The sequence below is a fragment of the Hemicordylus capensis genome, chromosome 2, assembly GCF_027244095.1.
Source record: "Hemicordylus capensis ecotype Gifberg chromosome 2, rHemCap1.1.pri, whole genome shotgun sequence".
In the NCBI taxonomy this organism is placed as follows: Eukaryota; Metazoa; Chordata; class Lepidosauria; order Squamata; family Cordylidae; genus Hemicordylus; species Hemicordylus capensis.
In genome coordinates this window covers 147,127,496-147,154,019 of record NC_069658.1, presented here as the reverse complement: position 1 = coordinate 147,154,019, position 26,524 = coordinate 147,127,496, and the positions used below count along the sequence as shown (strand labels likewise).

The window sequence follows — 26,524 nt, the reverse complement described above, 5'->3', positions numbered from 1 at the left end:
AGGACTACATGTATGTTTTCCTTTGAAAGAATAGGAGCTTGCTACATCCATGAAAGCCAAGAAAGAAAAAGTGAAAATATCATGTTTCCCACTTAAGCTTCAAGCAGTGAAATTGCCTGTTAACCCACAGTTTGATGATCCACAGAGCTGAAGGAGCTGCAGCTGTGTTCCCACAAAGAAATATTCCAGGCAAAACAACTGATTGGTAGGAGGCAGTGAAAATAAGAACCCTACAAAAATAAGAATGCTTGATGGGGGCTAGCTTATATGTATTTATTTGTGATATTTGTACACTGCCCCAAACTTCCATCTCTGGGCAGTTTACAGCAAAATGAAACAAATTAAAACAGAAATTAAAAACTTAAAAACAATTTCAGTAACTGGTTTCAGTACCATCAGTTAACCGAAATTTATAAGAAGGATCTTAAAGCTGGATTTGAGGATCAGATGTCGAGATTTGAAAAGGAGTTGTGCGAAAATGATGAAAAATCAGTCTCTAAGATGGATAAGTTGTTGCTTTTGGAGGAGACAAGAGACGAAGTGGTTAAAACGACTATGATAAAATGGGCTCAAAATGTGGGTCATAATATAGAGATGGCAGCTTGGGAAAAATTATGGAAAACTGATTTAAATTTCACTGCATGTTATACTTTAAAAGAAAATTGTCATAAGATGATGTACAGGTGGTATCTGACACAGAAAAAATTAGCATAAATGTATAAAAATGTTTCAAACAAATGTTGGAAATGTGGACAATGTGAAGGAACCTTCTTCCATATGTGGTGGTCATGCGGGAAGGCAAAGGCCTTCATATAATGAGCTGATGAAAATTTTTAAAGTGACATTTCTTAAGAGGCCAGAATCCTTCTTGTTGGGAATAACTCAAGGAGAGTTCTCTAGAAGAAATTTAACTTTTTAAATGAATGCAACCACGGCGGCTAGAATAGTATATGCGCAGAAATGGAAAGATAATAAAATGCCTTCAAAAGAAGACTGGTTGATAAAAAATTTGGAATATGCGGAGATGGCAAAACTTACAACACTTATAAGGGACGAAAACTTGGAATGTTTTAAAGAAGATTGGGAACCTTTCTTACTTTACTTAAAGAACTATTTTTCTAACACGGACCTTTCAGCAGGGTTTGAAATTTAGTATCACAGCAGGTTGGGGTAAGGTAAAATCGAATTGTAAGGCGGAGTATATATGTTTTGTAATATTATAGCAATGGTTTATATGTATAGTTAACAAGAACTGCACAGACTGGTAAGCGGGAAGTCATTATTTACTTAATTAAGTGTAACTTGATTGCTAAGATATTGTAAAAATCAATAAAACTTTAAAATGGCAAAAAACCCACAAAAAACTTAAAAACAATTTAAAACCAAAACTCTAGTTAAAAGCTTGGGTGAATAAATGCATCTTTAAAGACTTTTAAAAGGTTTTCAGAGATGGGGGGCACTCTTATTTCAGCAGAGAGCACTGAAATAAGAGTACCATCCAGAGTATCAAGGTGGCAACAGAGAAGGCCTGTCCCTGTGTAGCCACCAGACGAGCTAGTGGAAACTACAGACGAACCTCTCCAGATGATCTTAATGGGTGATGGGGCTCATAGTGAAGATGACGTTCTCTTAAGTACTCTGGGCCTAAGCTGTTTAAGCTTTACAGGCTATAACCAGCACCTTGTATATTGCCCGGAAACTTATTGGGAGCCAGTGTAGTGTCTCCAGACTACATAAAAAGCCATCACCACATAGAGTACATTGCAGTAGTCAAGTCTGGCGGTTACCAGCATATGTGCCACTGTCCTGAGGTAATTTATCTCAAAAAAGCCTGGACAGCTGGCGTATCAGCCAAAGCTAATAGAAAGCACGTCTGGCCACTACCTCAACCTGAGACACCAGGGAAAGGTTTGGGTTCAAAAGCACCCCCATACGGTGTACCTGTTCCTTCTGGGGAAGTATGACCCCATCCTGAAACCACAGGTAAGAATTGTCTCCTGACCCCACACAATAAGTACCTCCTTCTTATTTGGATTCAGTCTCAGTTTGTTATCCCTCATCCAGCCCATCACTGCTTCCAGGCAGGAATGTAGGGAGATTGTGCCGTCTCCTGATGGTATTGACATGAAGAAATAGATTTGGGTGTCATCAGCATTCTGATACACAAAAAAACAAAGCCTTATATGGATGCAGCAATATGTTGAGGCGTCAAAAAAATTATAATAAAACTATACTCTTAGAGAACACTGTCCAGTAACCTAGGGAGTTATGAAACTCAATCAATAATACTATATCTATATACACACACAACATAGTCATTAAGATGGTCTCTATATCAAATTAAAGAGTCCGATAGTCCAAAAGGTTCACCATTAGGATTGGAGAAGTCCTAGTCAATCTTCCCAATGTCTTGTTTTAGCCAAGAGATAACATAATTTTGCCAGCATCTGTTCATGGATATTCTGTTGCCAGACACATTTCAACTCTAATTGAGTCTTCAGTGGCAAATGTAGTATTTAACAAAATATCATGTATACTGTTTACTTCTACCCAATTTAAGGATAGGGTTACTGTTAGCTGAAGGGAGCAGCTAACAGTATATCCATGAACAGATGCTGGCAAAACTACATGTTATCCCTAAGGCTAAAACAAGATATTGGGAAGAGCCAGAATGGCATAGGGGTTAGAGTGGTGGCCTTGGACAAATCCCTATTCAGCCATGAAGTTCACTGGATGACTCTGGGCCAGTCATGTATCTCTCCACCTAACCTACCTCACAGGGTTGTTGTAAGGATAAACATAACCATGTACTGCTCTGGACTCCTTGGAGGAAGAGCAAGATATAAATGTAAATAAATAATATTGACTGGGACTTCTCCCATCTTATTGATGAACTTTTGGACTTTTTAAATTTGATAGAGAGACCTCCCGCCAGAGGAGGGGCTGCGTAGCCCCGATCCACCGCCGCCTGGATGGCGGCCCCGGCGGCCCCATGCCTGGCCCCAATCCGTGCCATCAAACAAGTGCTGCTGCAGCCACCCTCCCAAAAGACTCACTGAATGGTGATTTCAAGAGATAGGGAGGAAAAGGCTTGTGGGGGGAGGGTAAGGAGGGATAAGCTTGTGATGGAGGCCCCCTGCCTAGCTTTGTCCCCTGGCCACCGGGAACCTCGCTATGCCCCTGAGTCCAGCTGATTGTATGTACCAGGTTGGGGGAGGGTGCTTGATGGATGAAACAGCTTCTCCTCCTCTTCCAGCTGCTGACCCAGTGATGTCTGGCCATGGCAGCCCTCAATCAGTCAGTGGCTAGAGATGGAAATAGAAAGCAAGTCTCTGGGGCAAACAGAGATAGTTCTATGGGAAAGTCCAAGATTTGCATTTTGCTTTAAGACAAATTTACATGAGGCACAACTTGACTGGTACAGTAGGCAGGCTCATTTGGTGGGGAGAGGGGGTGTTTGATGTGTCACCGGGAGAGCACCACCCGCTGGGCAGGGAAAGAGAGTGCCGACCCCCGGACCAGTCAGTGGGGAAAGAGGCTGGGAGGAGGAGCAGGCCAGAGGTGGCAGCGGGCTGGCCTGGCCCTGGCACAGCCACCAGAGGGCTGACCTGGCCCAGCTACCCTGCCCGCTGGGAGGAGGGTAGGGATGTGCGAACTGGTTCAAATTCAAACCAGGGTGGTTCAAAGGTTCGAATTCGAACCGAACCAGCCATCAAGTTCGAGCTGCAGGTTTGAATTTGAACCGAACCAGGGGGTGGTTCGATTCGAACTGGTTCAAACCAGTTCAGACCTCCAAAAGTGGGTGGGGTGGTAGCTGGCACCCATGGCTACCTACCACCCAAACCCCAAAGCAATCGGACACTCGTACGATTTTTAATGAATTTTTGAAAATTATTTTTATTTTTTCTCATAGGGTATAATGGGACTCGAACCAGCCCATTATTACTTATTGTGGAGCACCCATGGGTGCCAACAACCACCCAAACCCCGAAGCAATCGGACACCCCTACGATTTTTTATGTTTTAGATTGTGAGTCCTTTGGGACAGGGAACCATTTTATTTATTCATTTATATCTATGTAAAAAGCTTAGGGAACTTTTGTTGAAAAGTGGTATATAAATATTTGTCGTATTCATATTACCACATGTTCTGTTTGACTCAAGGCAGCCTCTGCACTGCTGAGCTAACAGGTTCGTCAGTGCATCTGATAAGATAGCAGTGCCACTGAGAGAAATTTTCAGAAACTGACACTGAATGCCTATTGAAATTAGCATACTGAAATGCCTAATAAGATTACCCTGCAGTTTAAGGTAAATTTTGCACTCATATCATTGTGACTAGCTAGGCCGGGTGCAGAGCATCTGTGCTGCCGGCTGGCCTAGCCACCACCACTGTTTCCCACCCACCCCATGCTGGTATGCCTGTCTTTCTGGCCGGCCGCTTCCCCTCCACCCACCCTCCTGCTCACTTCTCACTCCCCTCCCCGCACTTCCTGATGGGCTGACTGGCCGGCCCGCTTCCTCTCCCCCCCACACACAATTTATGGCTTGCAGGCCGACCGGAAAGCTGGCCCACCACCTTCTCCCAATCCCCTCCTCTAGGGATGTGCACAAAACCGGTTTGCCCGGTTCGGTTCGAATTCGAACCAGGTTCAAACCAGGAGGGGGTGGTTCAGTTTTGATTTTGCTCGAACCTCCCCTTAGTTAGGTTCTAACTGGTTTGGACATCCAAAAATGGGTAGGGTGGTAGCTGGCACCTAGGGGTACCTGCCACCCAAACCCCAAAGCAATCGGACACTCGTACAATTTTTTATGAATTTTTGAAAATTATTTTTTTTCTCATAGGGTATAATGGGACTCGAACCAGCCCATTATTCCCTATTGTGGAGCACCCATGGGTGCCAACAACCATGCAAACCCCAAAGCAATCGGACACCCCTATGATTTTTTAATGAATATTTGAAATATTTTCAATTATTTTTCTCATAGGGTATAATGGGACCCGAACCAGCCCATATCCCCTATTGTGGAGCACCTAGGGGCACAAAAGTGGGGTGGGTGGTAGATACCCAGGGGTGCCTACCACCCACAAAGTTCCAAGGCAATCGGACACTCCTCTGATTATTGGTGAATTTTAAAATTATTTTTGAATTCCTCATAGAGAATAATGAGGATTGCAGCAAATGTATAGCTTCCTGTCGGGCGGAAAGGAGTGTCCTAGAGCGGAGTGTCGTGGTTGGTAGTTCCTAGGGTGGGCAAGGAAGCTATCAGAATTATTTGAAAGGAATTGGGCAAAGGGCTGGTTTTTAAGTGATTTTTGAAGTTTATGTGTCTTTAGGGTTAGCAATGAGAGTGGATTCATGGTTTGTCATTGAAAATCTTATATGCTACCAAAGAATCTACACTCAGAACACTTCAGAAACAACAAAACCCAGTACCCCATGTGTTAGCAACCCATGGGGGTGGTTGGCACCCTCGCTCTGGGCCACCCCAGCACCCCCCAAGTGCAGTTATGGGGCTGCTGAAACCTCCATTCTTTCCTATGGAGAAAATCTTGGAAGGCAGTAATGAATCTGATGGGACCACAGGCCAGATCTGACCAGTTCAAGAATGGGCACAGCTGGTACACCAGCTGAAGCTGGGCGAAGCATCCCTGACCATAGCTCTCACTTGAACATTTAGGAGTAAGGCTGGATTTGGGAACACTCCACATTAGACTTGCACTTTCAAGAAGAATGCAAGAAGAGCTTATGTTTTCGCTTTGAATCAGTCATTCTCTGGCCAACACCTCCATCTTGTGTAGATTTTGTTTCTGTTGTCCCTCCCCCCGCCCGCCGGCCTGGCAGCGGGCGCTCTCCCCCTCCCCCCGCCCGCCAGCCTGGCAGAGGGCGCTCTCCCCCTCCCCCCGCCCGCCGGCCTGGTGGCGGCCACCTGTCGCTATCTCCACACCCGTCACTAGTCCAGCAGCTGCCCATGAACTATTACGAGAGCTGCCACACATGGGATTAGCGAAAGGTACACCTAGGAGAAATAAATATATAGATAGATAGAAGATAGTTATCACAGAGATAAGCTTAGTATGGCTCTATTGTTGGGTAATGAGTTACAACTCAGATAAGATAGGATGAGCTGGGATGATTCACCACCACCAGCTCCTCAGCTGTTCAGATTACCCAGATCACCCTGGAATCATCATGCAACTATGATTCTCATTAAGCAGAATCTCAGGTGGTCCTGAGTAGTACACATTTTTTACACTATGTCACATTAGGAGGAAACCTCTGGCCATTTGTGTTGGGTGCTGCGCCCTACTGCAGAGTAAATCACCTGTGTCCCACTTGGTTGAGTAAGAACACTCCACACACAGGTAAAACTTCAACAAAGGAATATATTGAAGCTGAGGACACTTACATGATGTATTGTCTCAGTAAGTCCAGCTACACATAGTCATTCATATACATAAGGCACATATACAGCAGCATATATACAGCAGCAGCCGGGTGGACCACAGTGGTGCAGCATTTACCACTGTGGACAAGTTGCTCTGGTTTGAGCTTTACTCTTATACAAGTAGTGACCAATCACCACAGGCCGATACTCAGGGCCTTTTTACTTGTTAACAGGCTTCACATGTTGCCAGTTACACCACCTGCTGTAACACAGTGACTTGCACTTTGCATTTAAAGCTGTACACACAACACCTCACTGTTAATATATTCTGACAATTTGGGATTCTGAGGAACGAACTATGCACCCACGTTCTGAATACTTATTGTACACCAGAGCCTCTGGATGGGGCAGTTGATACATGAAATACATACATACATACATACCTACCTACATACCTACATACATACTTGGCAGAGAATCCAAGGTGGGCTTGCTCCAAGGGTGGATTGGGGTGGGGAGGGGAGGGGAAGAGCTGTCACTCCAACACATACACACATCAATCTCTGTGTTGAGAGAAGTTGCAGCTCTCTTAACAAAGTACATAGACCTTAGTTGTCTATTATGGCAGCAGTTGCTTGAGAGCAAAGGGCAAATGGTTCCTTTGTGAAGATGGCCATTGCTACTGAGGATGCTACATAAGAAAAGTCTCTCTCTTGTCTTGCCAACTGTTGAGAATGTTGATCAACAGACCCCCTCCCCACTTCCATTGACATGTTCTTTCCACCTTGTGATCCTGGGCAGGGAACAAGAAGCAGGATGAAACATCCAGGCCTTTGTACTTCATGAACCCAGCTTAAGCCCAGTATCATTGCTATGATTTGGTCTTTGTCTGCCTTCAACTAGTTTGTTGTGCAAGCACTAAGGAAGCATGCATTCTCCCACCCATATATCTCAAATCAGTTGACAGAAATGGGCACGCATAACTAGCTCCATTTTTCATGCAGCATAAATATTAACATAGATCTGACAGTTTTCTGACAGACATTTCAGCTCTGTGGGCTTAATGCAAGCATCAGCTCCATCTTAGGGATCCTGCTTCAACACAAATAAGCATAATGTTCAAGGAAAGATCCTACACTGTAGCCTTAAGAAAACAACCTTCCCCTTCACAATGTTCAATACACATTATTTGATTCTGTATCTTTCATCAGAGTGTACCACAGTTTGGGAGTCCTGAGAGTTTATAGGAAAAGACTTCTACCATGTAAATGTTCTGACACCACCCTATTAAAATGTTCATATCTTACCTTTTGGGTCCTCATGGGGGTCTCCAAGACGGCCTACAAATATCAGTCAAAACAATTTACAAAGAACAAAATGATAAAATTAAACACCCTACCTAATATAGACTGTTTCCTCCAAGATCAGACTACTGAGCCCGTAGAGAAATCCCAGTGTTATAGGAATTCTGACTAATTGACACTGGGAACATAGACTGCTTTGAGATGTGGCCAAAGCTGTAGATCACCATGCATATAACCAACTTCCACTAGCAATGGCACAATAATTCACAAGTGGGAAACTAGTGTTTGCGAACTCAAGAGCTTGGTCTGCTTCAGCACATTATAAGCCAAGCCCACAATTCCAGAGTTGGGGCCCCAGACTCAAGGCTAGTACTACCTACCATTGGCCCTCATCTTCCCAAAACCTATTCTTGTGAGGGGGACAATGGTGAGGAGGCTTTGTGGTAGCAGTGGAGGTCTCACAATTTGGCCAGGCTGCTTGTACAGAGTGCCTGTTCCTGTGGCTGCTGGCTCCAGGCCTTAGCAGCAACTCTCTCGCACCACAAGAGTTGTGCAAGTTTAAGTTTGGAAAGGCTGGGGTGTCATGCACTTGGAGAATTCAGAGGAAAAACCAAAAGGTTTTCCAAGAGTTCTCCAAGAAAGCTCGGAAAAGTGGAACTAACTGCCATGACTCTGAAGGGGGTGGGCTTGCCCTTCACTGCCTTCCTGAGAAATAAAAGGTTATAAATGTAACACTTAATATCATACTGGATTGATTGATTGTATTGTATCAACCAATATATACAATGCTTAACAGAGCAAACCTTTAAAAGACAGTTCCCTGAGGTACACTGAGGCAAAACACAACAAGGAAGGGGAGAGGCCAGGGTCACATGGAAAGAATGAAAGCAAATGCAGCTGACTTTTATAAAGGCCTAGAATACATGCATAACTTAGTGGATTGATTCATTTTCTCCAGGAGTCAGTCCATTGGGTTGTAGGTTCAAATCCTGCATCTCCCATTTTCAAGGTCAAACTGGGATGCTTGCCTTCAAAATTTGAGGACTGCAGTAGCTAGAAATGTAATGTGGTGATTCTCTATTTAGCAGGGGGAGAGTAACTGGCCCTATCCACCCCCAGCACAGGACCTCCAGTGACTGTTGCTGGTGTCTATCTTATGTTCCTTTTTAGATTGTGAGCCCTTTGATGATAGGGATCCATCTTATTTATTATTTATCTATGTAAACCACCCTGAGCCATTTTTGGAAGGGCGGTATAGAAATTGAATAAAACAAACAAAACAAACAAACAAATAAAATGAAATAGCCCTCAATACTGAGATAATATAAATGCAGTGTTTTGAACATCTAGAATGTTAAAACCTTCTTCTTCATACCAATTTCAAAATTTTCTCTTCAAAGTCTTATACAATATATCTTTATATCCATTTCCAAAAGAACCAGAAACATTATGATCCTTATGGGCCGTAACTGGAACACTTGTAGGTGAGAGGGAAGTACCGGCAGACTTGGGTTATCTCGCAGATATGCTGGATTCACAGAAATCTGAAGAAAAAAACCCAAGAAGGGGGGAATCCTAGAACTGCCCTAAAGTAACTCAAAGGAGCAGAATGTTCACAGATTTAGAGGGCAGTTAACAGACAATCACGTGGGTGGAACTAATGGAACTCAGTGGTAAGAAGGGGGACAAGACTTGAACAAAAAGACAGAAATTTCTCACCAAAGAATACTCCCTCAAGAAAACCCTTTCTTCTTCTGAGTGGCAAAGATGCCTAAAACTTTGGTCATGCTCACATATAGATTAGGGATGTGCACGAACTGGTTCGGCGCTCCTTTTCTGGAGTGCCAAACCAGTTCAGAATGCTGGCATTTGAGCCAGTTCAGAGGCGAAGAGGGATCCTTTAAAGGGAAGGAAGGGTGCCCTTATCTGCCCACCGCCTTTTCCCCCACACACACATCGGCCATTTTCGGTACGATGCTGACCAGGGCTGCAGGGAGGTATGCTGCAGCCCCGCACCAACGCTTTTGGGGAGAGCGCCGGCAGGGGGGAAAGGTGGTGGGGCAGCTAAGGGCACCCTCCCTGCCCCTTAAAGGAGCCCCCTGCCTCCTGGAAGTGTACAAACCAGTTCATGCACATCCCTAATACAGACTCAAGTAACACGTGCACACCATGATGCAACATCATGTTGCAGGTCCATATTTCTGTCAACATAATATCTGAACATTCCCAGTACAGTATCTAAATAATCCACATAAACAGATTCATTCATCTTCACCTCTTTCAGAATAATACAATGAACATCGCAATCAATTTAGTGAACAGGGTTGTATGCCAGCCATTGTTAGGGAGAAAGCATATTATTTGGGAACTACACTTGGCCATGCAATAGCTTTCTAAACAAGTACTTGGAAAACTGGATTCCACTCCAATTTCTGAGGCCACATCTGCACCACAAAACATTATCTAGGAGTGATTCCTGTGATAGGATTTTAAAACATGCACTAATTTTATAAAGACAAAATGAATTCTTTTGCCCAGGAATTATGCTCCTTAATAGATTTTCTTCCCAGCCTCCAGAAGAATGGCATCTACATTGCCAGCCTAATATACCCTCCATATTGTATGACAAGGACAGCAAAAAAACTCCCTTCTGCGATGTGTTTAGACATTGCACACAACCAAAAGTTTCTACTTTTTCCATTTCCTAAGAAAACTGTTTTACAAATGCTCTAGCACAGTGATTCTCAATGTTGGGTCCCCAGATGTTATTGGACTTCAACTCCCATAATCCCCAGCCAAAGGCCACTGGGCCTGAGGATTATGGGAGCTAAAGTTCAATAACATCTGGGGACCCAACGTTGAGAATCCCTGCTCTAGCAGTTGACAGTTATCAATAACTTCATGAAAGAGGTTTTTCAACATTCCAGTCCTCTTGACTGAGGGGAAAAAACAAATTAAGGAAGTGGATTGGGACCACATGGTAAAGAAGGTAGGTATTGGAGAAGACATCATGAACACATTCCAAGGCCTCATTTACACAGGCAAGTCACCATTTTATCTGGAGTCATTAAATGACAAACATGAACCAGCTCTAAAGAAAATGTTAGAGGAAAGGCACAACGGTATCATCTGCCGGCTATAACAATAAAGCCCGAACCCCCACCAGAGGCAATACCTTAGAAGTGAATAACTTTTCTGTCCCCAAGTATATTTTAAATGCCTGGAACCTTAAGTTCTCTCAGCAGGCAGGGGGGACTTAGAGGAGAACAACAGTGGACAAGAGTACCGAATCCCTTCCATGCCAGCTGATTCTTACAGGCATATGCCACCCACCGGCAGGCCACTTTACTGCAGCCCGATATACTTCTGCTTTCACTCAACTGGGGGGAAACTAATGGGGAGAAGCAGCAAGCACAGGAACTGTCAAAAAATTACTTACCACCTACTAATTCTCTGCCCACCACTCAGCCTCCACAATGATAGAATTTTGGGAGCCCTGCATTTTCCTCATAACATCTAGTTCCCACACTGGTCTGAAGGCTTGGTCCTTCTGTATATGGCTGGCATTGTAACCTGTCTAGACAAGACACCACTTGGTGGAAACCATTTGTATGCCCCTCTGGGCTCTTTGGAGAGTAAGCAGGGTAAGTGCAACAACTGATTAAAATAAATAAATGGGGAAATATGAGTGCGTGTTTCCAACACAAGCTTAATTTTAATAACCTAGAAAATTCTGAGCACCCAGTCAAGTCAAGGAATGCATCTGCAGTATGTCATTAAATGTGTTTCTGTCTTTCTGAAATAATTGGAAATATTGGCCTTTCAAGCAATGGGCCCCATTCTGATTTATTTATATAGGGCCACTTAAAAAGTTAAAGATGATGCCCTAGCACTTGCTAATATCAGAGCAGCAAATGCCATCCAAGTAAGGCTTGACACCATTCCCTACTTCCTTTTCAGAAGAGGTTAGCGGATGTGGCACTAAATCAGGCCTTAGCGGCTGACAAGATGGAGTCCAAGCACAAAATGGATCAAGGGAAATGTGCACATGCCACAAAACCTAAAGGCAACAGGGAGAAGATTGAAAAACCCTACATTAGTCAGACCGTTATAGCCAAATGTAGACACCCTGTCAAACAACAGTTGCTGTGTGCCATTTTAAGAGCATCTTCCACATTACTTGCCAACCCCCCAATACATTAGTGGAATTACTTAGCAGACAAGAAGATGCATCCTCCTGTCCAGATACATTCCATATCTAGCCAATACTATAAGGCACTGGCAACAGAATGCCACTTCCTTTAAGGAACTTTTTTTTTAAAGTTATCAACTGATTTAGAACAAAATTGTCCAGATGAGGAGGGAAAACCTCCATGAATAAAAGGGAGGGGAAAGGAAAATCTTATTTTGACTTTGACATTAAACAAGTTTTACTCAAATAGTTTCAACTCTCCTTGTCTTGATCCTTGCCTTCCTTGTAAAGCAACAAAAATCAGCCATGCCTGCCTAGAACCTCAAATATTTAATACACAGCCAAGACTTTCAAACTAAGTTATCTGTCATGATCTAAATAAGTATTTCAAACACGTCCAAGGACACAGACATGCCTCATAGGACTCTTGACGTTTTTCTCCTTTGAAAGCATAGACCTGTGCCATGTTATAATCTGCTTTTGAAGGTCCCCACAGCTTAGAAAGAGGTTTGCTATGTGGCAGAAGGAAAGTCTGTTCAAGAAACTCAAACCGATCCCCCTCCTTTGATCACACAGAACTAGGTGTGCATATTTTTTATCTTGGCCAGTGTCTTTTTTAAATATTAAATAAGTTTTTCACATAAGATTTTAATGGTATTTGAGTGTACCTACTGGATTCAAGTCAATAGTAGTAGAACTTCCCCATAGATTTGAAGAGGTCTACGTTGCAATTTTGAAAGTCAAGATTGCAGCTTATGCTAAGAACACAACAGGACCTTTTAGAGAAGAAGAAGGAAAACAGATGTCTTGAAAATCCTGTCTCCTCCTGAGAACCATTTCCCCCCAACTCTACTCTTTTCAACCCAAACATCATTTCAGAAATATCTATTTATCTGTAGCGGGTCTACAGGGCACGTGTGTGTGAATAGCAGCTCTGTGTATTTGTGTGAGTGAGAGAGAAATGAAAGGCCAAATATACAAAGGAATAGGAAGCAGGCCTGCCAGTTTTTGTACTATTCAAGGGATCATGCTTATATATTTAGATATATTTAGAAATGAGGATCCATGTACCCACACTTTGCCTTGATCTTTCCGTTGGACATTGGGCTGGGGAGGGATGCATCCAGGCAGACATTTAACAGGTGCAATTTCCCTAAAAACTTCCTAGAGATGCCCCTGATGAATTTCTGCCTGCATCTCTGATCAAGACAAAGTGTGGGTACATGGAACCTCATTTCTAAAGCCATCATCATATTCCAGACTGTACAAAGTCTTTACAGCCTATATGGTGCAGGAGTTAAGATAGGCACCTTAACTTGCCATTTCTACTGTAAAGCATATTCACTCTAATCTTAAACTGAAGGTTTTTGGGTTACTGAATACCTATATATCTCAAGATAAGATGCAGTTTAGGAAAAAACACAACAGAGGGATTTAAACTGAGCCAAGTAGCTTAATTTTAAGCTAATTTTAGGCTAAGATTAACAGCATTAATCTAACCTATTTTCTAACATGGCACAAGCACTATGTGGGTGACCAGACAGGGGCTCCCTCCTGCAGTCAGGAGCTGGAGCGCTGCAGGGGCGAGTTTCTGCTCTGTTGACATGATCAGAAGAACAGGTCAGGCACCTAGTATTTAGACAAGACCAGTCCCAACCAAAGGTCTTATACTGCTTGACAACAACTGCAGAGGAGAATGTTGCACATCTCTGTTCCCTCTGTGCAGGAAAAGTAAAGAAAAGTTGCGCCGTCAAGTCGGTGTCAACTCCTGGTGACCACAGAGCCCTGTGATTGTCTTTGGTAGACTACAAGAGAGATTTACCATTGCCTCATCCAGTGCAGTGTGGGATGATTCCTTTCAGCACCTTCCTGTATCGCTTCTGCCCGATATAGGAGTTTCCCATATTCTGGGAAACATACCAGTGGGAATTCAAACCGGCAACCTCTTGCTCACTAGGCAAGTTATTTCCCTGCTGCACCATTAGGTGGCTCTGTACAGGAAACAGCGCCTGAAATCCAAGCACACACAATCCTGGGTAGCTCAGCAAGCTGCATCTCAGTCACAAGCCATGAAATGCCCAGTTCAAGTCCCAGATCATCTGACACATAAGAGATTCAAGATAACACAGCTCCCTGGAAGATTTACTTCCACAACATGATTTCAAGAAGTGCAAGACAATCGCAGTGAGTTCCTACCATTTGTCAAAGAGATAATCTAATAAGCAGATGATGATTCTGTAGCTAAAATGTTATATTTACATTCCACGCGGGAGACCTACATGGATCATGCAAGTGTGCACATTTGGAATTTGTCTTAGAAGCCTTCGATGTTTTAGTCTCGATGTTCACCCAATACCTGTTTTTCTTGTACAGCTTCATTTCCCAACAAGTTTGGATTCTTTAGTCATTTAGAAGAGAGAGGTTATTCAAGGCCACTGCATAAACCTGCACAGGCATAGTTTGGTTGACAGTGAAGGATCAGCATGAATTTTTTCATCACTAAATCAAGTCAGATATTCCTAAAGAAATGATCTTTTGCTTGACTCAGCATTTAAAGGATTTGCCTTTCAAGTATTGGGGCAGAAATCAGTACTTTATAAAATAACTTTCAAACATTAGATATGGCACCATGATAGAGGACTACAGTCCTGGAGGCAGAGCCCTACCAGGTCATACAAACACTATTAGACAATATGGTACAGTGGAAAGAATGCTGGACTTGGAACAGGAGAGACTTGGGCTTAGAGAGCTGGGTTTAAATCCCTGCTCAGTCATACAGTTCAAACCATGAGAGTATGATCTTGGGCCAGTCAGTAACCCTCAGACTAACTTACTTCACCAAGTTGCTGAGAAGATAAAATTGGCAGGGGAAAACACGTACATTACTCAAATGGCATTAAACACATAATAAATAATAGCAATGTATTTGGAAATGAATGAGTCACTCCTTCCATGCCTAAATTTCACAAGACACATACAGCAGGCCTTGACAAATATTATTTGGATTTAGGAGCCAGTCCAAACAATGGACACTTGACAAAATTACCAGACTTAGTCACTAACGTTGTGGAGGGAGAGGATTAGGACTGCCAGGGATAAATATTTTTATTTAACTCTACCTCTGAATGTCCTAGTTTAGACACTATGGTTCCTCATCAGTGCCTGGGATTTGTCAAGCCCTGCCAGATAGAATATAACCAAACATGCTTTAAGATAAGAGCATATATATTTACTGAGTGTAGTACATACTGTTGTATACCTTGTTCTCTCTCTGGCACAGACTTAAGCTCAAGTGGCACTCCCAATCTATTAATCATGATTAAGAGATCAGGAACGATTACATCTGCAGCAAACCTTTGTGAATGCATTCCTCAGAACATACTTTATCAACACCTGTTCTTTGGCACTACCTTCCAGAACTTCCCAGTACCCTTCTAGGCACTGGGAAAGCCAGAGAGATTTCACTGCCACAACTGAGGAGGAAGTAGATAAACGCTGAAGGAACACTTTGTAGTTTTCCTTTCTGAACACTAATGCTCAGGAAGTCAACTCCTACAGAAGTTAGCAGAAATATCATCAAAGGTCACTAAATCAGGAAAATAAGGAAAGTTCCATTGTTGGATCTGTGTCTTCAGAGTTCAGAGAAACTCTGCTACAGTCTTAAACTGTCAGAGAAGCATTCTGCTTTATATTGAAATTGTTCCATCCCTGAATTAGACAAAGCAGAACACACACAAATGTTTGTCTCAACCATGATCATTAAACAAGTCTTTACAGCAATTATGGTTGGCTTTTTAAAAAAAGTGTATTCTAACCTGCATGCCATTCATATTTGAATGTATCTCATACAATCAAAAATTACTAAATGTTTTCTCCTTGAAAATTGGGCAACGAGGAATGGAACATCCAATCAACTCCAGAGAAGGATAAGTAAACATAGCATATCAATAATCATAAGACCCCCAGAGGAAAAATTATGTAGTAATGATCTGAATACTGAATACTAAATAGCATTTTCCAGGTATTCAAAGCACTTCTGTAATGCTGACAGCAGCTTATAAGATAGATCCATATTATTATATCGCCCAGAAGGGAGCTGCAGCTGAGAATGGGTGGCTTGCCCAATGAATTCATGGCAATTCAAAATGGAGGTTTCCTGATCACAGTTCAGTCTCTTAGTTACTACAACCTGAGTAGCTTTGCCACTTCAACTATCTGACATTTTAGGGGCCACATGCTATATATTAAGTCATGGCAATTCAGAGTCCATGTTCTAGTATACGGGTATACATTTTTAATATCAGCATCCTGCCCTTTCTCCAGAGTTGTGTATGTAATGGTTATTCCACTGGATCCACCCAACACCCTTGTAGGATGGTTCAGCTCACTGGTGATTATCATGCTATCATGACCACTATTTATTAGGAGGAATAAACAGATTTGCCAGATAATAGCAAGTCACTGAATAAAAAACCAAGATCACAAGACACAACTATATTTGAAGAGCAGGGAGATACCAGCAGTGATCAGCTCTACTAAAGGATGGCTCACATAAGCCCAGTAACTACAGCATCAAGGGGTTCTTTATGTGTATGAATAGACCATTACAATTCAGATACCACAGCTAGAACTTTCCGAGAACTCCATATCATGGAAATGCATTCCCATGAAATCAGTTCACACATTTGCCCTATAAAATATCACCTGCTTACTTGCACCTGATAAAAAGCCAAATGATGTATATGTACTGTATGTAAGAACGATTCCTGGGTTGCTACATATGGGGGTTATTATAATTCAGTTTAGAAATTTCATAAATATTATCAAAGTATAAGAAATTGAAGTCACATCAATACAAATGAAATTGCATAGTGTATTAAATGACACATTACACCAAATTATCTATTATTATTAATTCCTGTAGAGTGTTCCTGTAGACGGACCAGGGGGATGCGTGGGGATGTGGCAAGCTGAAGCCACAACCAATGGTGGGCCCAGTGGGGGTGACACGTGCAGGGGCGGGAGGGAGGAGCGCGCACCAGGAGGCGGTTGGCGAGACTCCACAGGGGTCGCGGTTGAGGGAGGTGAACGGCTGACCGACTGAGGGATGACAAGCAGGGAGGAAAGGCACCTTTGGGAGCAGCTGAGTGCCCACTGCCCAGTGAAGTGAGAGGCTGTGTGTGGGGTCAGCAGGAGGTGGGGCGGGGGAGGGCAGGAGAGACTGGGGCAGGAGAGACTGGGGCAGGAGATGGGGGTGGGTGGGAGGAGTGTACTGTCGCACAGATGCTCTGTGCAGAATCAGCTAGCTACTTTCATAATTCTTGTTTTAATGGCTACCTAAGGCCGCATACAGATATTACTAAGGCAGTTCACACATTCATAAAGTGAGCAGGACACAGCTTTGAGAGCCGTGTGAGCTCCCGTTTTGTGATCATGTGTAAGCTGCAACTTAGGTAGGAGGAGGGCGCAGGATCCGACAATGTTTCCTCTACCCTCGGTAATTTGTTGGGTAAAAGCGCTGGGTCAGATGACACTGGAGCCTGCACCCACCTCCCAAACAATCACTTCCCCCTCCTCCTGCTTAGGTTGCTGCTCACGCACACAATCACAAAATGGGATCATGCACAGCTCCTGAAGCTGGATAAGATGTGTGTACTAACCAGTTCATAGTCATGTGAACTGCCTTCTACTCTCCTAACGAGAGTTAGGAAACTGGGAGCATATCACAGTCTCGTACATTCTCTCTCTCATGGAAGCATCAGCCTCCCTTCCATGGTTTGTTTTAACCATGGAGAAGTGTTATATCTGCATTGGCAACAACCATAGTTAACTCTAATCACGTTTCCTTGGAACCAGGGTTTGCAATTCCACCCCAAAACCTTGGATTCAAGCTCTGGTTACAAGGGCAATCCTGGTTAGCCAAAACCACAGTTCATGTCAATATAGATAGAACTCTGTACATCATGGTTAATGTGTATCATGTAACCGAGGGGGCAGTATGCATGAGACAAGAGAAGGCAAATAGAATATTGAACCCTGTAGAGGGCTGTGCTACCACAGCACAATCCCGGTGATACATATTAGGACTGTTATATCTGCATAGGGCTTCTGGGTTTGTAAGAAGTCAGGTCTTTTTTCTCTTTTTTAAAACTGTGCAACCTGTTATTGGTGGTGGCTGTTTTAAAAAACCAATTTGAAGGAAAATTTCCAATGTAATCACTCATTTCCCTGAAATAATCAAGCAGTTCCAGTCAGTGACTCAAAGGTACATGACTGACACAACAATAAATATTTTATCAGAACTTTAATCTTCTTTTATTCTGACAAGGTGATTTATTTGGAATTATATACGGACAGGATATAATCTATCAACTGATATTTGTCATGGAAATGTGTCACCATTCAGTTTATCTACACCTCCTCTTCCAAGGGCTTACACAATTTACCATGGATGCCTTTGGGGAAGTCCCTCATGTACAAGTCCCACTGAAATGTGCAAGAACACAATACTGCAGAACAAATATTTAAAGTTCTTTAAATTCCCTGTTACATTTCTTGTCCCCCTACTGAGTGCACAGATCTTCACTTTCCTCTTTTAAAAGGACCTCGGGGTTGTTGTGTTGTTGTTTTTTTACTTTGCCACCCGCCCAATTTCTCAGCTTTTTTTAAAAAGCAAGCTTCCATCAACTTGTAATGAAGCTTGCCCACTCTTTTATGAACACACCCTCACATAATCTGGTTTCCGTTTCTGTTGTCCCTTCCCTAGGGCAGTTCCTATACTTAGGAATATGCTACACATTACCATAAATTCATGGCCACTGCCTCATCTCTCCTCCACACCTCCCTGGTAAAGTTTCATTAAATAAGATCCATAGCATGACACCATCACATTCCGCATTCCCCCAATCTGGAGGGGACAATCAACGAAGTGAGGCAAGGCAGGGAAGCATCAAATATGATGACATCATGTCACACAACACCTTTAACTAGGGAGATGCGGCTCAGCAGCAGCCCCACAGCCTAACTGTGGCAGTTACAATATGTGGCTCAGCACTTTAAGCTGTGAGCCTTTAAGCAGGAGCTTGTCTTTTAATTCTCTATGAAAAACATAGCTTGTTTTAAGCACTATACCAATCATTAATTTCACTATACCAATCGTTATTATGACTCAAGAGATGTGTAGCATAGTGGTTAGGAGAATAAGATAAGAATCAAGAAGGAGTGAAGAACCTAAGACACTGCATGGAGCCCCTTGGATATCCAACACCCTTGAGAGGAAAAGCAAAAAGCTCCATGGAAATAAAGGGGCAGGTTTTGTACATCTCCCTACTCTAAAACTAATGGGATAAGATATACATGTGAATATATTAATTTGCATACATGAAACTAGTTTGACCAGTGCAGAGCATGTGTGTGCCAGTACTGTATTGCTCTACACACACATACACCACCGTTCCTCACCCCAGAGACCTCCCCACACTCACCTGAGCCCCAGAGCCACTGCAGCCTTTGACTGGGCTCGGCACTGAGCTCCAGGCACCTCCAGCATACCATGCATGTGCGTGTCATGTATCGCCTAATATATATCTCACACATGTGCATGCACTGAACGTCTGGCTGGAACCCAAGGCTTCCTCAGAAGCCTAGGAACATAATCAGAAAGCCACAGTTTTCAACTGGATCTATTTCCCTAGACAAAAACTACCAATTATAAAGACTCTTCCACTTCTCAGCATATCAGCAGCATTCAGAGCCCAAGCCCTGGGCTACATCATCCTACAGACCAGAGAGTGGATATCACTGCCATAGACCTAGAAAGGATTGCAACATTTAGCAAATATGTAGAAATACTTTTGAGCAAAGCAGATGCTTACTACATATGCCTCTAGCATTTGTTTGCTTAGATATTGTACCTTCCACCACAAAAACTCAGGTATATAAATGTGTTGCAACTGATAACGGTACTTTCAACTTTGATCTCTGCTTTACCTTTGCAGCCGAGTTTCTTCTTCTCCTATTTATGAACATGTCTATCAAGCTTATTGCCACCTAATTCTCCTATTCTATGTCTCCACAACTCCTGGGGACAATTAAGCAACAGTCTATGTTGTCTACTTAATATACATTTACTTGAGCACGCCAAGAACACTTCTCCATAGGCACCCCGACAAAAAAATCAGCTTAATGAAAAACATCAGAGGTGGGACTATAGTTTTGCACATGGAATACCAATCAATCATCTTTATTCGGTCCATTGACCAGCAAACACATGGAATACCGTACATACTTTACATGGAGAAGGTCTCAGATTCAATTCCAATCATTTGTCAATTAAAGGATCCCAGGTAGCAGGGGGAAACCTCCGCTTCTGATCCCTGGGACACAACTGTCAGTCATGACAGGCAATAATGGGCCAACAGCCTAACTCAGTTTAGCATGATTGATCCATAGTGTGCATACAAGATGTGTAGCCTGTGACCAGGACTACTGAAAGCATGATAAGGGAATATCAGTATTATTCCACAGTACTGCCCTGGCTGATTACAAGGGCCAGGATACAAAGACACAGCTAGTTCCAAGCACCTAGGACGGGGTTTTGAATGTCTCTATTTCAAACAGCTCCCACTATGCTTCAAGGTAAGCCATTTATAAAAAGTAACTTGTGACAGCAATTTTCAAACTGTGTTCCAGGGAACTCTAATCATGCATTCCTCAATGAAAAAAATCAGAAATGAAAGGGTAAGCATGCTTAGCTGGAAAATACCTTATCCACTCACTACCAATCTTCCTCTGCAACATGAAGCCCTGGGAGTGTTGAGTGGGCTCTAGAAGACAGACACTCACATGAGACAACAGTACAGCTCAACAGATCTGACCAGCACACTACTGGAATTAAGTATGGAAAGGATTCCCTGATAGGCAGAATGTTTGGCAGCTGCTAGCACAGATGACTGCTTTTCAAAGGAAAAAAAGAGTCAAGAATGTATATGCACAATTCCTTGTCTAAAGCAGCTCTTTGGATTCTGGTCATGCAGTGAGGAAACCTTCCATAACTTCAGTTTGTGACAAAGTTATCTCCATGACCATCAGCTCCAGAGGAAATCTGAACCATCTGGCCATGAAGCTCCCTCTTCTAGGATATGAGACTAGTTTGAAAACTTCAGCTCTGAACTGCAAACACACAATGTTAGAACAGCAATCACTGCTCTCCCAAAATGACCTTAATGCTAAGATTCTTCTGAAATTATAACACACTACACATGACAGTTTAACACAAGACCCAAACTGATTAAAACATTTCTCTTAGGTTTCCAAGAAGTTGCTGAGACAAACATTATGCACAATCATGTGACAATAGACCTTAAAATGCCTAGATGTTCACACCTTTTAAAAAATCGCTTAACAGCATCAGTACTGACTCAAGCAGTTAAGTACTTTACATATGACTCAGGTTATTGCAGTACAAACAATCTCTGTTTCCCTAGTCTTTTATCTGAGGGATTAAAATGTCTCCTCTCTGCAGATCTGAAAATACAATCACTATTTGTGGCATACAATTGCAGCAGATCATGTTGGCTTTCCTTCTGTCAACCAGCTGAGTCACTGGACAATTCATCCTGGTGCACAGAAGAGGCCAAACACCTTGACCAGTGACCTCACCTCTCTCCACACCCAGACCATCTTAAGAGCTGAGCATTGCTCACCAACTCACACATGGGTCAAAAGGTTCCAAGCTCAGATCTAATGAACCACAACCCCAGTGTATGAAGACAAAACTGGCAACACCTGCAATTTGTCCATCATGAAACTGGAGGAGGTGTTGACAAAAGACCTGTCAAGCCTGAAATATCTGGGCCCGGTTCCCATGCCCAACTATAGTATCTGCCCAAAGAAAATGACACTGGGAAGCACTGCTGTTATGAGGCCCAGCAAAGAGAGGGAAAGAAAGAGGCAGATGGATAGAGCATTTCCCATGTGAAGGATGGTCAAAGGCAGCGTCTAAGGGATTACTAAAGGGACACCATCCCCCAACACACAAACACACTTCACAAAGAACAGTGTGGATAACTGTGTAATAGGTATGGAAAGCAGATGTGTGTAAAATACTTCGTAACCAGGTCCTTTGTTAAGAAAACACTCATTTCAGAAAATTGTCTATTCCATAAATGACCTCCCCCTCCCCCCCCCCCCCGGCCCGCCACCGCAGCTGCCTAATACACACAATTGTACAGAACTGACATATGCATATATATCTAGAGAAGTTTAGGAAGGATGTTCAGTATGGTAAATAGTGGATAGTGGACTAGATTTTAACAGGAAAAATTGAAGTTCAAATCCTGGCTCAGCCATGAAACTAACTTAAGTGGCCCTGGGCAAGTCACATATCTCTCCACCTATCCTATCCAAACCGCTATCAGGAGGACAAAATAGAATAATATTCTCCCTTGAGTAAAAAATGGTTACAAGTAAAGGAGAGATATTCCTTCCCAAGCTCAGTCATGCTCCTCTTGTGTGTGGCAGGTGCCACTGCCTGTCTCTCTTAAGCCCTGTTTACATTTATGCTTGAACATGTACAATCTGTGTAAAATGTATGCACTTACAATTATTCACACATTACATTCAACGCATGTACAGTAGTATGCTTCTAATCTGTGCCCTGCATTTGAAGAAGCCGGTACCCAAGTTCCCCTTTAACAGTAATGCCCATCCAGTCATTCACATAAACACATATATGTAGATACAGCCACCTGTACACATATACAACCTAATGTCTGAATAGGCTATGGTATCTTGACATGATGGCCACTGACACCTGCCATCATGTTTTGACATGACCGGATTCTCTCAACCCACCCGCCACAATGTCAATTGCCGGTCTCTTTTCCATCCCTGCCTTGCCCATCCAGTTCAATGGACTGTGTCACTTCTATGTTTTGTATAGTACCTACTACACCACTGATACTAGGTAAGTCAACAATAAAAATAAGAGTTAGTGGGACTAAAGGCTGAGTCACACATGCAAATTCAATTGAAGAAGTGAGAACTTACAGATACGAACTGGCTTGCACAGATTATAACATGACAAAGTGAACTTTAACATCCCGCAAATGCCATGCTTCTCAACAGAAGGGCACACATTCAAGTCAAGGGTCACACATAAAAGTCAAGGCATGGTGTTGCAATCACACGTGAATAAGCCACGACAGACAGATTAGCGTTTGTGATCACCTGATCACACACGACTGAGTCAGTTCACACGTTCAGTAACCAGTCAACTAACGTGTACAGTAAGCAAATATTATACATACATGTGCGAGAACCAAACCAAAGGCATGCGTAGCCCTCCTTGCGTTTTTCACTATCGCAAAAATACCAGAAGACAAGGCCACTTACCTTCTCTTTCTTGGTGCAAGATATGCTGCTGCTGCCGCCGCCGCCGACCTCCGCCTGCTCCGCGCACTTGTTGAGTTTCTTCTGCCCGGGCCCGGTGTTGCCCGGCGGGCTCCAGGTGATAGGGGGGGCGCCACCACCGCCGCCTTTGCAGACTTCGTTGCTTTCTATTTTGATAAGCCGGTGTTTGGGGGAGATGTACTTGACTGCAGCGGTATCGGGTGGCGTGGCCGCTCGCCGCTCGCTGTGGCTGCGGAAGAGCTGGGGAGAAGCCGAGGCGACGGTGGTGGCAGCGGCCCCGCTGCCGCCGCCGCCGCAGCACGACGACGACGAGAAGGGCTTGGGGCCGGCCGGCTCGCCCAGCAGTTCCTCAGGCGCGCAGTACTCGGGGCGGCAGAGCGCCCTAAGTTTGCGCAGCGACGAGCCGGGCCCGCTGTAGGGGTCCTCGAAGTCGCGCTCCTTCTGCGCGCGATAGGCGCGGAGCAGGTCGTTGGTGTCGTGGCGCGGGAAGCAGGGCGACGTGTGGTGGTGGTGGTTGTGGTGATGGTGGTGGTTATGGTTGTGGTGCCCTCCGCCTCCCGCCACCGCCGTTCCGTTGCGCTTGTCCCGATAGTCCGGCCGGGGCGGTTGCGGGGGGCTCTTGGTCTTGTTGTTGCCCAGGCTGAAGTACTTATTCAGCCATTTGGCCATGACGGCACCCGCCTGCCTAAGGCGCCCCACCAGCGCCCATGGAGACCTCAGGAACCGTGCGCCGCCGCTCAGGGCTGCGCGCTCTTGCCTTCCTCGGGCGCGGGCTGCTGCTGCAGCTCCAGCCCCTCCATGGGACCAAGCTCCGCAGCCCAGCCGCCCACCCTCCTGCCCTGCCACAAACTTTTCCTCGGGAGGCGCCTTCGCGTGCTCCCCGGGCGCGCTGGGAAAGCCCTCCTCCCTGCTCTCGCCCGGGCTCGGCTCGGCTGTCCTCTCGCCTCAAAGGCGCCGCTTTCCTGCCTCCTCTGAACTTTGCCGAGTTGCCAGCAGGACCTGACGCAGGCAAGCTCCTCGCGGGGGGAGCAAAGCGCAGCGGCGGCGGCGGCAGCTCCTCCTCCGCCGCGCTTCGACTCCTCCCTGGCGCCCTTCCCTTCCCGGCCGTGCCTGAGCGGCCCTATCCAGCTCCAGAGACTCTTCGCTGTCGCCTCCTCGCGCGTTCTCTCGCACTCATGCACACGGCGCCTGCTGCAGCCGAGCCTGCGCTCAACACGCACCGGCGGGGAGGCGCCTCTCCCCGCCCTCCTCTCAGCAGTGGGAATGGAAGGAGGCCGGACCAATGAGCTGGGGAAGTGTGTGTGTGTCTCCTCGCGCCAGTCGATTTGCTTCATTGCCATTGTGAGAGAGACGTCTGTACCTCCAAAAGGGCAGCGGAGACGCTGCCGCTCACCTGCCCGCTGCTACTGCAGATCTCTGTCCTCGCATGAGTGCTTGCGGAGAAGAGGCTCCCATCCATGGGGAAATGGGCTATTCCGAAGCGTTATACACCTTGACCGATTTCACATGTGCCACTTGTTCCTTACCACGGTTGGTATGTGCAGGGGTGAAAGACAGAAAATCAGCTTGAAACGCACTTGTATCCGGGTTTTGTGGCTTTTTTTTTAACCCATTGAGGACCCATTAGTATACAGTCCCATTTTTGTGCCACCTGTGAATTGCTTGATTGATTAAGTGCCGTCAAGGTGTCGACTCTTAGCGACCACATAGATTAGATGCATTATATCTCATGTTCTCACCCTCCCCCGCCTTCCACCGACTGCTTTTTCCGTAGAACTGTACTCCTTTTGGGAATGACTTTTCCTGAGTTGACCTCTCTGTCTTGTACAGATGTCTTTTTGGTCTCTGTGATGAATGTTTGTTTGCATCTACTACATAGCGGATTAAGAACATAAGAACAGCCCTGCTGGATCAGGCAGCCCAAGGCCCATCTAGTCCAGCATCTTTTTTCACAGAGTGGCCCACCAGATGCCACTGGAAGCCACAGGCAGGAGTTCAGGGCATGCCCTCTCTTCTGCTGTTACTCCCCTGCAACTGGTGCTCAGAGGCATCCTGCCTTTGAGGCTGGAGGTGGCCCACAGCCCTCCAACTAGTAGCCATTGATAGACCTCTCCTCCATAAAGTTATCCAAACCCCTCTTAAAGCCATCCAGGTTGTTGGCTGGCACCACATCTTGTGGCAGAGAATTCCACCACAATTTGATTATGCGTTGTGTGAAAAAGTACTTCTGTTTGTTGGTCCTAGATTTCCTGGCAATCAATTTCATGGGCTGACCCCTGGTTCGAGTGTTATGGAAGAGGGAGAAGAATTTCTCTCTATCCACTTTCTCCACACCCTGCATGATTTTATAGACCTCTATCATGTCTCCCCGCAGTCATCTTTTTTCTAAACTAAAAAGCCCCAGGTGTTGTAGCCTTGCCTCATAAGGAAGGTGCTCCAGGCCCCTGATCATCTTGGTTGCCCTCTTCTGCACCTTTTCCAGGTGGCAATGATGGATTGCCATCATTCTTTCCACATCCCACCTACAGAAATAAACCCTGTCAGCAACGACATTAGGGCATGGTCTTTGACATGTTGCTGATGCTAAGGTCTGTCTGGTCAGTACCTGACTCAGTGACCACCCCCTGTGGACACTGCCTTGAGTTCCCTGATGGTGTGAGATGAGTAATTGGTGGAGTCAGAGGTGCTCTTACCCCAGGACCTTGAGGCCAAAGTCCAGGGTCTCCACAGCCCCTGAGGGCCCCCAAATCCTCTTTAGTCTGTTCTGGGTGGTGTGGCTACCTAGCCAAGCATAATGATGCTTAGTTTGCAGGCGAGGGGGTGCCTCCAAAGGCCTTTAGGTCCAGGGGCTCCAATATTACCTAGGGGCACCTCTGAGTGGAGTCGTTAGTACTCTGTCACTTTCCCCCCTTTCCTTTATCTTGACTGCCTCCCCCACTTAGGGGATAGGAACATAGGAAACTGCCATATACTGAGTCAGACCACTGGTCTATCTAGTTCAGTATTGTCTTCACAGACTGGCAGCGGCTTCTCCAAGGTTGCAGGCAGGAATCTCTCTCAGCCCTGTCTTGGAGAAGCCAGGGAGGGAACTTGAAACCTTCTGCTCTTCCCAGAGTGGCTTCATCCCCTGGGGGGAATATCTTGCAGTGCTCACACATCAAGTCTCCCATCCGGATGCAACCAGGGCAGACCCTGCTTAGCTATGGGGACAAGTCATGCTTGCTAC

General features: G+C 44.7%; 1 protein-coding gene across 1 annotated transcript in view; it reads right to left on the bottom strand.

The window, feature by feature from the left end:
- The window catches only part of SHB (SH2 domain containing adaptor protein B), a 176,139-nt gene extending 151,694 nt beyond the window's left edge, over positions 1-24,445 (bottom strand). The window contains exon 1 of the mRNA XM_053301655.1: positions 23,281-24,445. Coding sequence (XP_053157630.1) covers positions 23,281-23,967 — 687 coding nt within the window. The 5' untranslated portion in view covers positions 23,968-24,445. The remainder of the gene's footprint in view (positions 1-23,280) is intronic.
- Between the last annotated feature and the right edge of the window lie 2,079 nt (positions 24,446-26,524).